The 16,439-nt window shown below is 39.1% G+C and overlaps 1 protein-coding gene across 3 annotated transcripts in view; it reads left to right on the plus strand.

The window, feature by feature from the left end:
• The window catches only part of HEATR5A (HEAT repeat containing 5A), a 59,998-nt gene that overhangs the window by 16,605 nt on the left and 26,954 nt on the right, over positions 1-16,439 (plus strand). For all 3 annotated transcript variants that reach the window (XM_081207577.1, XM_081207578.1, XM_081207579.1), the window contains 11 exons: positions 1,626-1,881; positions 3,713-3,868; positions 5,502-5,752; positions 8,087-8,198; positions 10,072-10,224; positions 10,635-10,734; positions 11,939-12,048; positions 13,389-13,552; positions 13,636-13,811; positions 15,058-15,163; positions 16,104-16,294. In XM_081207577.1, coding sequence (XP_081063703.1) covers positions 1,626-1,881; positions 3,713-3,868; positions 5,502-5,752; positions 8,087-8,198; positions 10,072-10,224; positions 10,635-10,734; positions 11,939-12,048; positions 13,389-13,552; positions 13,636-13,811; positions 15,058-15,163; positions 16,104-16,294 — 1,775 coding nt within the window. The remainder of the gene's footprint in view (positions 1-1,625; positions 1,882-3,712; positions 3,869-5,501; positions 5,753-8,086; positions 8,199-10,071; positions 10,225-10,634; positions 10,735-11,938; positions 12,049-13,388; positions 13,553-13,635; positions 13,812-15,057; positions 15,164-16,103; positions 16,295-16,439) is intronic.

Consider the following 16,439-nt stretch of genomic DNA (forward strand, 5'->3'; position numbering starts at 1 on the left):
GAGAGCCATGGCAGAGAGAACTAACTAAGCTCAGAGCAGTTTCATATTTAGCAATTTAGTATCTGAGACTTTTTGTTACAGAGTCAGTAGAGCTGAGGATTTTTGTGACATAAATGCAAATCCGGTATTGGGGAGGGGATTAATTCTTTGCCATCTGTTAATTGATTGCCCTTCATAGGGTGCCAGTATGAAGTGACACCCAAATCCCCTCCCCAGTAGGGCATATGCTTTAAAAAATCTTGCTGTATTATTGAAACACTAATTCATTCCTTCTCTTCTCCCCACACCGTCCAACAAGCAAATCACCCTGCTGCATGGTGAGGCCAGGTGTCCCTTCAAAATATCCTAACTAAAATAAAAATAAAGCTATAGTTTCTTCTTTAAACAATTCCATCATGCATGGAAGTCCAGAACCTGTAGCAGGCTACTCAGGAAAATTATTTTAGGGCTGTTTCTGCGGCACATTTTTGAAGAAAAATAATTGTGTTTTCATGTCTAAAGCCTGAAGGGATTATGCTTAGAAAATGTATTCAGCTAAACTACAAAAGATCTTGTCCTCCAACTACTTTTTATTCTTTTCTCTATGCTCAAATAAAATAATGTTGAAACCTGTTTTGTTTTTTTTAATTCTAAAGTTAGATTGCCATAAAATAACTCTCTCGTAACTAATTCAATATATTGGTGGGGATACACCTAATGAGTCCTTTCACCAAAATTCCTGTGTGAGGGCTTCCACTTATGCAATGGGTTTTCTTTTCTCCCATGACCCCAAAATTGTTTTGGGGTGCAGGAGAACTCTGAAAACAGTGCTCAGGAGGAGGAGAGGTGGATAATTCTATCTGGCATTCTGCAATGCTTGTGCTGACAGATCAGCATAGTGCAACACTGATTTTCTTTCTGGATGTGTTTCTTCCCAAAGTGATTCTCAGTGTGGATGTAGTATTTATGAGGTTGACCTATTAACTGCATTGAGTAGAAGTTGATACCCAGTAAGATAATTTTTTCTTCAGAATAAGGGCTCTCTATATTCTTCCATTCTGTTCTGATTTGTTAAGTTGCAAACAGTTAAAATTCATTTGTAATAAGGAGGAATAATCCAGTCATGGCAAACATTTAAAAAATAAAACCTGTAGGGTGAGGGTAAAAATGCCCTAATTCCCACAAGCGTGTAGGTTATTGTAACCTAATAATTCTTAAATTTCATTTTGCACTAAATGTGGGTGCTACATGCAGAATATTAAATTGCTGGAAGTTCTTGCATACTGATGCCAAATGCAACAGTTTACATAACAAGTAATAGCTGTTTCTCTTGCTCTGCTATTAAATATAAGAGATGAAGAGGCTAAAGGAACTAGCTGCCTTGTCGCTACTGGTTTAATTTAAAGCAGTTTTTGCCCCCCAACATAGCATCTAAATTTGGCTTAGATGACTAAAAGCCAGTTTCTTTCCACCTTACTTCACATAATGAAGCTGGAAACATGTTGTCTTTAAAAAAATCAACAAAATTATTTTGGTGTCCTGTTAATATAGTTTAATGGTAACTTTTATGACTTCTTTAATACTGCATTATATTTTTGAGAAGATTTTGATGTAAAAATATTGCATTTTAATCCAATCTCTTTCAGGCATATGTGGTATTTATCTCCACGCTGGGAGGGCAGTGGCTTGAAAGGAATTTTTCTGCCTTGCTTTCCCATGTTCTGGACCTCGTTTCCCAGTCTCACCCTAAAGCTATTCAGACTCAGATGGACGCTATCTGTCGCCGCCGCTGTATTTCATTTATCCTCCGAGCTACAGTAGGAGGCCTTCTTGGGGGGAAAGCTCAAATTGCAACTGCCAAGGAGATTTGTCAAGCCATCTGGAAGCTGAAGAAAGTTGTGGGTATGGGACTAACAAGATTATGTGCTCTCCCTTCCCCCTCCTTTTCACTAGTACTTTGTATCATTTCCTAATCTGCTCATGAAGGCTATGCAGTACTGTTTGCATCTCCAGCGATGCCTTATCTGAAAAAAAATCCACATGGCCCTTTGGGATTCATTTCAGAATAATAATTAAAATACCTGTGAGTTCCTTTAATATTTCTCCATAATTTAGGTTAGGGTTATTATGTGGAAGGTAAGTCTGATGACTGACTAAACACCATGGGAGTCAGAACTGCACATTGTGTACCAGGGACACGGGTGGCGCTGTGGTCTAAACCACGGAGCCTCTTGGGCTTGCCAATCAGAAGGTCAGCGGTTCAAATCCCCTTGACGGGGTGAGCTCCTGTTGCTCTGCTCTGTCCCAGCTCCTGTCAACTTAGCAGTTTGAAAGCATGCTAGTGCAAGTAGATAAATAGGTACCACTGCAGCGGGAAGGTAAACGGCGTTTCTGTGTGCTCTGGCTTCCATCACGGTCCTCCATGCGCCAGTAGCGGTTTAGTCATGCTGGCCACATGACCCAGAAAGCTGTCTGTGGACAAACGCCTGCTCCCTCGGCCTGAAAGCAAGTTGAGTGCCGCAACCCCATAGTTGCTTTTGACTGGACTTAACTGTCCAGTGGTCCTTTACCTTTACTTTTTACCTTATTGTGTATCACTGACTTCTAGCTGTTGAGGATTTTCCACAGGTGTGGGAATCATGCACATATTCATTGGTTCTGAACTTCCCTGTGGCATCAAGCTAGTCATCATCAAGATAAAATAACCATATGGTCCATTATTCTCTCTCAGAATGGGAGGTTTGTGTTTATGAACGTTGTGCATCTATGAACGTTGTGTCAGAAATGCTGGAATCTAGATTATGACAATCCAGTGGACTTGAAGGCACTGACAACCACTTGATAGGTGATGACTTCAAGTCCTTCTTACTTACTGCAGGGATCATCTGCAGTACCAGTTTTCCATTCTTCGGGCACAAGTATGAGAAGACAGGGCCTCTGGGAGCATATGGGCCCCCAGCCACTCATTGCTACTCAAATATATAGGTTTTAAAACGGAGAATATTCAGGCTAGTGTTTGGTTCTGAATCAGGATATGGAGGTGAGATGCTTAACCAGGGCTTACTGTTAATCGGAATTTTGAAATTGGCTTCAAACCCTTAATTCAATTAATGGTTAATAGCCAACTCTTCTTCGACTTTAATGTGGTTAAGATTGGTATTAGCAGTAAGGACTATTCACACTTGAAAGGGAAGTGTGAATAAAATGAGAATGGAATGTAGGATTCCACAAACTGCTTCCATGGCTAAGCGATTGGGAGAGTTTTAGGTACACACCAGTTCATTGACTGAAGTGCCCTTCTACCTACTTTTTCTTCTCAATTGACTTGGGCCCAAATTCAGAGAAAGTTAATATGCCATTAAAATCAATGGGGTAAGTTAGCTTTGACTCATTAATTTCAGCGGTCCTTCCGTATGAGTTAACGTTCTCTGGATTTGGACCTGTATGTTTGCCACAACATGGCATCAAAATATGGTCTCCCATACTCTTTTAACAAGTACATCTCTATTTTCCTCTACACATGCGCAGATGCAGAGAATATCTGCAAAGTTGGTTGTCAGCTGATCTTTTTTTGCTACTCAATGTCTCCTGCCATTAGTGTTTTCATGAAGCCCCGCTTTTACTGCAAAACCGTATTAGATATGGTCAATGTACCAGCTATCTCCTCCTAGTCTTTTAAGTCTCTTGTTTTGTCTTATGTAGCAAAGATCACACAATTCTTTCATATTACTAGATGCTGCCATGAGTGACAGTAACGTGGAAACCCGTGTTGGTACGACAGATGTGGTAGCAAGCCAGCATATGCTTATATGTTCCTTGGAAGAGCTTGGAAACCTCATTCAGAATTTAGGCACTACTGCTGCACCTGTGCTACAAGATTCTAGTACAGGTAATGGATCATACCTTTTGTTCTCCATGATTTTGTGAAATGTATGTTTTGGATCATTGAAACTCATCATATAAAGAATCAGTTTAAGAAAACAAAATGTTAAGGGTACCTTGGTCTAATCAGCTTGCTGTAGGATTAAAGCAAATTCTAATACAGGTTCAGATTACCCCAATTTGTGTGTGTGTGTGTGTGTGTTTTAAATCCTTATGGAGTAAAGATTCTATGTTAGTTCAGATAATATGTAGGAGATGTGTGATGAATGGGCTTTTGGAATCAGTTTTCATGTTGTCAAGGGGAGGGTAGGAATCTGTGGAACACCCTCCTGTCAGATGTCAAGGAAATAAACAACTATCTGACTTTTCGAAGACATCTGAAGGCAGCCCTATATAGGGAAGATTTTAATGTTTGATGTTTTCCTGTGGTTTTATAATTTGTTTGAAGTCAGATGAGTGGCATATAAATAACAACAACACAGATTTGAAGTTCATTACTCTGTTTTCTTAAACCGTATGTAGGACACAAAATACTCTGGCTCTTAGTTAAAATAGATATATTCTTTATATAATCATTATTTAAGCCTTAACCTATTTGCATTTACTTAGGAGTAACTGTTATCTGAAAATAGCGATACTTGTTTCTAATTAAATAAAATGTTAGAACTTGGCTGCACATCTTACAAAAAGGGTATTTTAAAGAAATATAATGAGAAAAGAGCTGTTCACTACTCACAGCAGACTCTGAAGGTGAATTGTTGCAATTGTGATAAGTTTCTCAGAATTATTTCCCCTACTAAAGGTAACTTAGCTTTGTACAACACTACAATAGTGTTATGTAATAATAATGTTTATTAGTTAGAAAGCACCTTAAAGTCACTATGCCCTGTATAGAAATTGTGGTTGGTAGGTGTTCCTCCAGGTTTATAATCTAATCAAATATTAGACTTTTTCAAGAGGAAAGCAGGGGGAAGGTAAAAGGGGAAGGAGTGTCCATGGGAAAACACCTGAAAGGGTGTGTGTGCGCTCATAAAGGAAAAGTGGGTGTTAGGTAGAACATCTGAGTGATAGGGAGCTGCAAGTGAAAGGGCAAATAAAAGAGAGAGTAATCTTACATATAATTAGAAGATTGGATCCTTGAGTATCTAGGTAGCAGGCAAGAGGCTACAGGGAATGAATATCGACTGTGGAACAATTTGAAAGTAAGTATAGGAAGCTTAAATGAAGATGAGGGACGATGGGATGGCAATTAAAAGAGTAAAGGAATGAGCAGAAAATTATAATATGGGCACCATCATATCAGATGAATGTTGTGCCAGTAGTCAATGCAGGAAGCCAAAAGACAGTGAACAATTTTTTTTATAGTGTACATAGAGAGAAAATGAGATGGCTTGACCAAGAGCATGAGAAAACAGGAAAAAAAGATAATTAAAATATTTGAAGTTTCTGAGCTTGATGAGAAAACTAGCAGTTGCATGGTCAAGAGCAAGATGAAACATCCTAGAATTTATGACATGAAGCATCCTAGAATTACTTAGTATGGTGTTCATTCGTGTGTTCAGAAGTCAGTTGTGAATCTAGCTCAGTTACTGTTCCTGAAAATTTGCTGTGCTGATTTTTTAACATTTCTGACTTTCCAGGGGTTTTGGATGCAGTGGTGTCCATTATTATCCACCCCAGTATTTCAGTTCAGCTGGCAGCGGCATGGTGTTTGCGCTGCATTGCTGTGGCACTGCCCTGCTTTCTCTCGCCACTTCTGGATCGCTGTATCGAGCGGCTCACAGCACTCAAATCCTCCCCAGAAGCAGTGACTGGCTACAGTTTTGCTGTTGCTGCCCTACTGGGAGCTGTCAGAATGTGTCCTTTAGGAATTCCACATTGCAAAGGAAAGGTAATTATTTGAACCTTGGTCCTGGTGTTCAGTGCAAAGGCATAATTAACTGTTTGATACAGCTATAGACAACATTTTTTTTTAACAGCCTGTTCCTCACTGCAGGGAATATTTGTGCATGATGAAGAAAGTGTTGAAAAACCTGGAATATTTCAAATGACTGGTTGGTCCATTTCAATGTATTAGACCACTGAGTGCACCAGATCTAAGTTTTTTTATTCCATCCATGTATCATTTAGCTACACTGATAAATAATTTTTACAGAGTGTTGAGTTCTATTCTTCATATATAACTAACAGCACAATCAAGTATATTTACTGGCATGTAAGCCCCATTGTTTTCAAAGGCACCTACTCTTGGGTAAGCTTCAGTGTGATGTTCCTTAGTTTTGGTCAGACTATAATCCTCAGTGAATTTTTTAAAAACAAAAACACGAGGTCAGTGAAAGAATTAAAATATTAACAATTACTGTTTCTTAAATAGAGAAATTAACACCGCTCTTGATAATAGACTGAACTAAGAGAGATGGGGGAATTCTCGTCTGAGGAAGTCGCTTAATGTTTTCTGAATTCATGGAGTTTCCATCTCTTTAAGAGCTGGTGAAATTCTTTTAAAAGACTCAAACTTCCATAACCTCATCCTGGCGTGGTATTAGTTTAAATTGGCAGATTACCATAGCTCACCACTTTCCCACAGACATCGCAGCTTTGTCAGTGAGGGGTGAAAAAAATCTGAGCCTTGTATTCCTGAACAATGGAAGTGAAACCCATTTGGCCTTGCCAAGCAAAAGATTTTCTTTTAAAACGGCTAATTAGAAGTACGTCCACAGATAAGTTGCTTCTCTGTGATGGGAGACGGGAGCTTTTTTTGGCAAGGGATCTTATTTCTGTTTTTCATTGCTACCTCTCTGGATCTGAAGTGGGTAGCTTGCATGCCATATGCATCTCAAGATCCCTCTCTGGAATTGAAGTGTGACTCTCCAATAAGTCTAATCTAAGTGCTTATCTGCCCAGTACCTGCAACTACAAGCCTAACTAAAGAGGAGCAATGGATAACAGTATGGCAGCACCTTTGCTTTGAAACTCCCTGGCTGTTGACTTTAAGCATGTGCCTTTACTATACAGTTTAAGACAACTGCTGAACATTTTTATGCTCCAGCAAGACACATGATGTAGTGAAATTTGTTCTAAACCTTTTCTTGATTTTATGTTTGTTTTAATTAACGATGCTTTCATGCATATTTGTTTTCATTGGTTTGGGTATTATAATCCTGTTTTATAAGTAACTGAAGCTTTACTTTGACTTTTTAGAAAATATGCACAAGCAGTTTATACATTTTCGTTAAAAACTTAATATTCAAGCCATTGCCATTTTTTAAAAATCCAATGGGATCCAAAATAGGAGGCAGTTTTAGTGTAAGCATTTGCTGCCACTATAGAGGTCCAAACAGCTGGAAACAACAGCTCTTGCCATTAAAGCCTTATTGCATACCTTATTGCGTTTCCATCCCAAGTTCTGATGGGTATTTTATTCAGCAACAAGAGACTGCCAGCTTACCCCCTCCACCATTCTAAGCCTCTAAACCAGCAATTTGTTTTGTTTATGCATACATAAATACTATTACTACCAGAGGTTTTTTGGGGTGACTTACAAGAGAAAAACAAGAGTAAGTTAAAATAATCATAGTTAGGTTCAGTCCAGAATTTCTCTGAACAGAGTTCTGCTCTGAGAGAACGGGGAGGTGATCTTTACTGATTCCTCTTTCCTCCTGCAGCTGCCTGAGAAGCTGTCTCCAGGGTTGTAGGACCCTTGAGGGCAACATGAAAAATGGTGTACAGACTGCAGGCCAAAGGAATCATTTAGGATCCTTGAACATCACGTCCACCCACCCCGTTCATCCAGCTAGGAGCCTCTGCTGCATCTTTGCGCCTTCTGTGAATAGAAGGAGCCATTCATGAAGCAGCCTCTCTGGAGCCAGTCCAAGGGAAAGACAGTAAATAAAACACAACTGCCTAACAAAGGAGTGGCCAGTCAGAAGGCAAAATATGCATCTCTCACATGCAAAAGGCCACTTCACAGTATCTGAAGACATGGAGTCGAGCTCCCAAAAGCTTTCACCACAATACATTGATTCATCTTTAAGGTTTCACAAGATTTCCTTGCTAACCAGAATTAAAAAGTGGCTGCTCTGGAATTTTACCGATTATTAACAGCTCCCATTTATCCTCTTTTGGGAGCTGTTAAATATATAGAAACAATATGCATGCCTTTATCGGAAAGTGTTTAATTATGTATTTTCATTGTTAATGCAAAAACCATCACTTTTTATCACAGGCAGTCATGACAGTGGCTGAGGATTTGTTGCGTTCTGCTTCTCAGAATAGCCGCATCTCAATACAACGAATGCAATCTGGATGGCTCCTGATAGCTGCCTTAATGACATTGGGTAAGACTGAGTAGCCCACTCATTATTTATTTCAATATATGAATGTGGCGTTCTGCACATCAGTTTGATATGGTGGTTTTTTAGTTTATTTTGCAAGGAAGAAATCCTGGCTTTTTATATTCTAATTATTCACCTCAGTAAACACTCCCACCCAGCTGGTGATTAACCTGGGAACAGGGATAACTTAAATAGTTACAAGATTATCATTCTCCTGAGAGTGTTCCCATTACAGCACAAGGGCATACATTGAAAACTGTAAAGTGTGCCCATTTCTGGTTTAAATGCCTTTGTTTTTGCTACATGTAAGTATGTATCAGAATTCCATACTGTGCCCAGTAGGTGGGGAAGTTATCCAGTTGGCTCATGGACTGACAGGCAAAAGTGGCTACATGCTAAGCCTGTAACATCTTTAAAGCCATACTGAATTGTATAATTTTTTTTTCTAATAGCAGTGACTTTTTAATTATTTAATAAGCACCAAAGTTAAGAAACAGTGAAATCGGTAGCTATATGCAGCATACATTTGTTTTTACAATAGTAGTCAGTCTTAAGTTAGCAATCTTAACTCTCCCCCCCCCCCTTTAACAACAACCATTAACATGCATGGAGGGAGTCTGAAATATGCATCAAGAAAAGGTAAGTGTGAGATTCAACTAATGAATCCCTTCAGCAGAAGCCCTAGACAAGGACTTGTGCATGCATACCAGGGCTTTTCATCCCCCTGAAAGTGGCTGGGGTGGGGGTTGAGAGATCCCTCTGAAAAGTGTGTGAGCTAGGGAGAGAGGGAAAGCTGAAATGCTTGCCCTGACACAAGGTTGAATTCCTCCCTGAATTCTTGAGCTCATGGTAATTATGCAAAATAATTCATGTCACCTCTAGCTAGGGATTATGCACACTCAATTGCCTAGCCCAGGCACAGGCCAATCTACAAAGCTGGAATCCTATTTTTGGATGGGGGCTGGATTCTGTTTCCCCTGTCTTTATGCTCTGCTGAACAGCTGATTGGTTTAATTCCAGCTCCTCATTTCCCCATTAGCTCCTTTTACTGGCCTACATATGCACCAACCAAGCTGCAGTATATGTGCTGTTTCAGATGGAAGCCTCGACACTCCTGATTTTAGTTAAAATATTTTCATTTTTACCTTAAAAGTCTTAGAGTTCAGATTGATGTATTGATTGTTGCACAAGAGGACATATGGCGGAAAGAGGAGCACAGCAGGTTGTACTAAGCCTTGTCATGAACGGAACATGTAAGCAAAACCCAATAGGAAAAGCAATTATTTAAAGCAGAGGTGGTAGTATGGGCTGCGAGCGTTTTGATTCACCTGCCACTCCTGTACAGACTGCTTGTGTAGCATGGCACAATACGGTGTTGGTGATGATTTTAATTCATTACCCATTATTCATCCCAAGGTTCCAGCAATTTAAAATAAAACATCAAAAACTGTTCAAACAAAATTGCAATTGTAAAAGTAGGTTGAGCCCTATATATATATCTTAGGCATCAAAGGCCAGGGTTACAAATAGCATTTTCAGCATACACCAAAAACTGTATATTGAAGGTGCCAGATGCACTCTGTGTTCATAAGAATCACAGAATTATAGAGTTGGAAAGAACTTTGAGGGGCATCTAGTCCAACGCCCTGCAATGCAGGAATCTCAACTAGATCATTTGGGTGCTGTGGCTTATGCCTGATTGGTGCAGTTCCATTTCAGCTAACAAATGCTCCTCTCAGATGTTGTTGGATTACAATTCCCATCATCCTTGAACCCTCTAGGCAGCTTGCAGGTGGTTTTTTGAAGGTTCGTTGTTGACATCAGAATTTTAGTGCATCGAATTAATATGAGAAAATGTCCAATATTAACATGATAGGTCCAGCGGTTGTTCAGCACCATCTTCCAAGAATGCTGTTATTGTGGAAATGTGCTTTCCCATTATCGCCTAAAGATTTAGAAACTGAGAAAAGCCGGGGTGATTCATTTACATGGCAAGTGACGCTGGAAAGCCGGGCAGGTGCTCTCTGTGGTATGTGGAATTTATCTTGGCTGCTTTGTAATTTCTCTCCTCTCTTCACGTTTTAAAGGAAAAATGATGTTATCTTTTTGACTGTGTGTGTATATACAGTATACTTCCTGAGATCTCTTTTTCCCAGTTTCCCATTTATGGCAGAAATGATGGGTTCAAGTACATAAAAGAACTGTTCTTAACATTCCACAGTAAAACAAAGGGAATTTGACCATTTGCAGCACCCTACTGTTTAGAAATAGAAGTTACCAGTTAGCTATAATAGACCAGATTATTTTTATTAAGCCTTTTTACATATGTCTAACAACAATCGTTGTTGGACATATGAAACAATTGTATTGTTATACATCTATAATTCATTATAAAAATAAAAGTTCTACTTTTTAATAGTCAGTATCCTTTATTCCCAGCTATTAAAAGTTTTATCAACCATTGTGGGGGCCTCCTTACAGATGAAGTGATTCAAAGATTGCTTCCTCCCCTCCCATGTGCTGTTGCTTTACTGACACAGTGAGTATTGCTGCTGAGCAGCATCATTTTTAACTAAAACTTTAATTTTGAGCTGTTGATTTCATAGCAAAAAATAAAAGCACTGAATATTTCTCTGGTGTTTTCTACAAATATCAACCAAGTAATGGTTTTGTGCAGATTGTTGTACTAATGTCGCAATCCAGGTTGAAATTTTATACGTGAAGAGAGGAAAATATTGCTTGGAAACTTCTAGAGCAGTCCTTCATAGAGTCAGTGCAAGATTCTATCTGATACAGAAACTGGTTAGCAGGTCCTTACTTGTGTGTTTGCAGCACAAAAAGCAGTAGTTCTTTCTTCCTTTTAAATGTATCATCATTTTTGTATAGTCACGAAGTTTTAGAAGAAGCCAGACAACCATGTCTTCTTGCAGAATGCTATAAATTGTAAGGAGTTCAGGCAGACTGTTTCATCCTACCACACTTCAATGTTCAAACCCTACTGAACCTTCTTGGTCTCTCTTACTGGATTTAACTCTTTACTAGAATGCTTTAGGGCAGGATTCTTGCCATCCTGTTTTGGCTCCAATTCTGTCCGGACTCGCCTGATGGGGAAGGGCTGTAGCTCAGTGGTAGAGCACCTGCTTTGTATGCAGAAGGTCCTGAGTTCAGTTCCTGCCATCTCCAGATACAGCTGGGCAGAACTTCCTGCCAGATATCCCAGAGAGGCCACAGCTGGCCAGTGTAGACAATACTGAGTTTAATGGACTAATGATGAGACTTGTTAAAACACAACGTCCTGTATTCACCTCAGTTCAGCATTAGAAGGAGTGATATTTTGAGAATTGCTATACAGTGGTACTTCGGTTTTCGAACGTAATACGTTCCGGAAGACCGTTCAAGTTCCAAAATGTTTGAAAACCGAGTCACAAAGGGCTCTCCTCAAATTCATTTGAGAAAATTGAAAAACATGCAGTGGAAGCCATTTGACTTCTGAGGCACGTTTGAAAACGGAATCATTTACTTCTGAGTTTTTGGTGTTCGGGTTCTGAAATGTTCATCAATGGAGATGTTCGAGAACCGAGGTACCACTGTACATATATAGTGCTGTACAGTGGTTTTAAATTTTTTTTTAAGCTTTCCAGACACTGAATTTTAGGTGAGTTACAAAGCAAACTAGTAGCTGGAATTTGTTGGATAGATGTTTTTCTCTTTTGACTTTAGCATGTGGTTTTTTATGTTTTAAGGCTTCCTTCACTAACTAAAACCTATGGCAATCCTTTAAAACCATCGGCAGTGATGTACAGGAAAAGACTTTATGAACTGCTTGCTTTGTTGCCTCCAAAGAGCTATGAAGGTAAGTCATCAAGCAATACTTCCCTGAAATACTTCCAAAGGTTTTGTTCTTGTCCTTTTTGTTTTATTGACAAATGGACAAACCAGTCTTATTTTAATGGGAAAGTAATTTAACATCATGAATTTATATTTATACCAAATGTGTGGATAGTAATCAAGCCAAAATATTAATTGAGAGAGCTGTTTCCCATTAGGGCAGGCCATTTATACAGTGGTTTATGGAAAGAGAGTTTCACCTGAATGAAGTTTAAGCCATATCTAGAGTACCTGGGAAAGGAAAATATGCCGCTTGCCTGCTCTGATGGCCTTTGTTGCTTAATTCAGACATCACACCAAACCAATTGCAGGAGGGCTCCCCAACACTTCGCAGAAGCAGACATGGAGTAGGGAAATAAAAGGACTGGTTATGCAAGCTGCCTTCTGCTCACATAATCACTGAATACGAATAGAAAAATGACATTCATTCCAAAGTAACTTTTGTGTTCAATACAACTAAACCTGACTTGTAACAAAGCTGTTACAAAAGCTAAAAAGTGTTGAAGCGAAAGAAGAAAGTGTAATTCTGTTAAACATTTTTGTTTGTTTGTTTACTTCAGTAACTTGTGTTTTTAGGTAGGTACATGAATTCATTTTTGTGCCCATACTGTCTTTCAACCTGACCACGATGCTCTACAAATAGTGGGATTTTCTGAAATTGTTCATTACATTTTTCTTTGGCTCAAAATAGCTAATAGGATCCTTTTCCTGATACAGTGGTTCCTCGGGTTAAGTACTTAATTCATTCCGGAGCTCCATTCTTAACCTGAAACTGTTCTTAACCTGAAGCACCACTTTAGCTAATGGGGCCTCCTGCTGCTGCCGCGCCCCCAAAGCACCATTTCTGTTCCTATCCTGAAGCAAAATTCTTAACCTGAGCTACTATTTCTGGGTTAGCTGAATCTGTAACCTGAAGTGTATGTAACCCGAGGTAACACTGTATTATGAAGTTTGACATTCCACATTTGTTTAACTTGTTTAGTGTTATGACTTGCCAAAAGGCACATTTATCAGAAGTCCCAAATACCATACATACTTGGCAAGGGAGGTGCCATAATCATGAAGATGGATTTCCTGGGATGAGGCTCGTGTGTTGCACTCCAGGTGTGCTGACCCCTGCAGTTTCCCCAAATGCTGTTGACTTGACTGCAGAATCTGTGGCAGTGGTAGACTGCACTTGCACTTCCCCTGATTCTTCTGTGTTAAAGATAAAAAAGAAATCACGTCCTTAAGCACCTTGCCAATAATATCTTTAGATACTAGTTTTACATAAAAGTAATTTTCTTCTATCTCCTTAATTTACAGGAAGCTTCTCTGCTGTTCTCAAAGAACTAGTGCTTGATTTGACTCAGCCCGATAACCAGATGTCACCCTCTGCTGCTTACCTTCCATCTCTCTGTCACCAGGATGAACTTAACTTACTGGGTCCCTTACTACAGGAGACAGAGCACAGATTTATTGAAGAGCAGGTATGCTTCAGCAGTAACTTACCCATTCAGATAAGGTAGTCTGATGTCTGGTGATAACAATTGCACTTCTCCAATCTTTGCAGCTGTTCCTAGTTAACAGTATAGCTGGTGGAAGTCTGGAGTATGACCCATATTCGGTTTATGAGAGAGCTGCAGAAGGTGGTTCTGTGCCTAAACCCTTACCACCAACATTATCCATTATTGGAGCAGCAACCCGTCTCTTTGGAGTCGTATTTTCCCATGTTGCAGAGTCCCAAAGGTAAAAACAATTAAAAAGATCATGACTAGTGCATGTAAAACATGGTGTTGCAATGTTCAGCACATTGGAATTTTTAAAAAAAGGAAATGGTTATGTGGCCTGAGGACTCTGTGTAAAAATATATCTATATAAAATATTATACAGAAGCTGAATTAATTTTCAGCCTCAGGTTAGCTTATGTGTGAAAATAATTAGCTACCGAGAATTGCTGAGAAAGTGGTGCTATTACCCATCCTGATTCTGCTTAGGTGAGATTTGAAATTGGTTTTCCCAGATCCAAATCCATTCATGTCTATCTGAAAAGTCAGACATCTTGATGCTTCTGGTTCCTTTAGAGCAGAAACTTCTACCAAAAATATAAAAGTTCAGCTGAATTAGTCCATATGTCTGCCCGGTCCACAGTGTGTTGCCTGTAGTGGCCTGCCATGTCCTTTTGGAAAGAGTGTGAAAGCAAGAGCTCTCCACCGCTGTCTCCATTCTACACTCACCCACCCCAGCCTGAAAACAACTGGCATTCCAAGGAATGCTGCCTTTGAAATAACATATGTGAACATCTTTCTGTTTCCCAATCTAGTTCTAATTTACTATTTCATGTGCATACACAACTTCTCATGAAGCTCCTTCACCTTTCCTGTCCTGCCATTTTCTAATTCAGGTGCACAAGCATTTGTGAAACCAATCTGCGGTATAACAAGCGCATTGGGGTCTTTTGATGGTGAGCAGGTAGGAACAGAATAGGCTGTAGGGAGGAAGAATAGTTAAAAGATATTGTTCGGCCTCTTGTGATTGGCCACTTTGAATATTAACCCAGCTGCTGTAGGAGCATCTTACATAATGCAAGCCTACATAATGCAATATCTTGTAAAATGCAGAACACAAACAACAAAAATGCTTTTCATTTAGGAAGTGTGGGTGTATATCCATATATGCAAATATGTTCATATGCATCACATTTTAAAAACATAATAAAATATATGCAGTGTTATAGTAGTTACTTAGAATGATAAAGTTAGATGATAGTCTTTTTTTAAAGGGGTAGATAGAAAGAAAGGTATACTAGATTGGGATTAACAGACAACCAGAGAAAAGGCCGTAGGGACACATTGGGAAATAGTGAGTTCTACACTAGGGGACATGCCACAGCAAAGGCAGTGTTCCCTGCTCAACAACCTGATATCTGCTGAACTTGGTTGAATAACAGAGAGATTAGTTATATCCCCTGTCTCCTCCTGTTTTTGTGTTTAAGGTTGCAAGTATTAGAACAATTATTGACATCTATAAAACAAACCAAAGGATCACGGCAGCAGATAGTACAGCAAAATGTTCTATCAGCATTTTCTAATGTTCTGAAGGTAAGAGTCTCCCTTTGTTACAAAAACAGGTCCGTTGGCTAAGAAGTGATTATACCTTAAACATTGAAAGGTGTTACTATAGTGCTGTTTCTGTGAATTAGAAAATTTGAATAATACTTCTGAGAGCTCTATGTCCTTGAAAATAAATCACATTATTGTGGCATTGTATTAAATTCTATACTCTTTGTAAGTATTCATCACCAGGAAGAAAATTTAGAGTTTGAATATAATTTCAATAAATGCAACTTTAAATATGCGTATTTGTTGCTTGCCCCTTCTAAAATGTTTTCTCTCTCTTTCTTTCTGTTTACCATCCACCAGATTTTGTCCTAGTTTTCTGTTTTTTAGACTTAGAGGTGCTTTATACACTTCTTTTTTTGAAGGGAACATGTTACAGACTCTTTAACGTTTTGAGCACGTTTATTATTTCTTAACCTCGTGCACATTGTGGAATTGCATGATGGACACTGTCTTTTCTGACCTTTAAAACATGCTGAATTGACAAGGAGAAAAACTGGTGCAATGCAGGAATCCACATTCCACTATTGTTTAGAAACTCTCTAACGGAAACCATGTTTGTATAGCTGGAGGTGTCCTGTATTGGCAACATAATTATCTTCCTCTTGCATCTAGAGTCAAGTGGAAAAATATACTGCTACATGTGCAACCCACCTCTGTTTTCATCTGCTTGATGTTGTCTGGAAAAAACCTTTTCCCTACAGCTCATAAGCTGCTCATCCACGTGAAGATGGATTATATATTTTATATTCATTTTTCAGGCATCATTGCCCAAAATTTAGCAGGTTAGAGTGGTAGAATAATACAACCTTTGGAACTACTCCTGTAGGGATATTGCATAGATAGTCTTTATCCCTGTAAAATTCTGTCTGCTGTATCTACATACTGAGCTTTTTAAAAAATATAATTTTTTTTGTTCTAGCATCTGGCTAGCTGCAAGGGAAATTTAGGTTCTGAAGAAATTCGAAGCTCTGCCCTGACCTTAGTGATGAGTGCCTTGGAAAGTAGTAACCCACTCTTAAGATGTTCTGCTGCAGAATCCTTAGCCAGACTTGCACAAGTAGCTGCTGACAGTATCTTCACTGCTGGATTGGTGCAAATTAGCTTTGACAAGTAAGACACTTCTTATTGCATTGTTTTGTTACATTGCACTGTAGTACAAAATGAACTGCTTGGTCCTATGCATATATACTCAGAAGTTAGAAAAAGCTTCAAGGGTAGAGTTCATTGTCATGATGAATGTTCCATCTGTGCAAGC

Source organism: Podarcis bocagei (genome assembly GCF_964188305.1).
Source record: "Podarcis bocagei genome assembly, chromosome: 1".
In the NCBI taxonomy this organism is placed as follows: domain Eukaryota; kingdom Metazoa; phylum Chordata; class Lepidosauria; order Squamata; family Lacertidae; genus Podarcis; species Podarcis bocagei.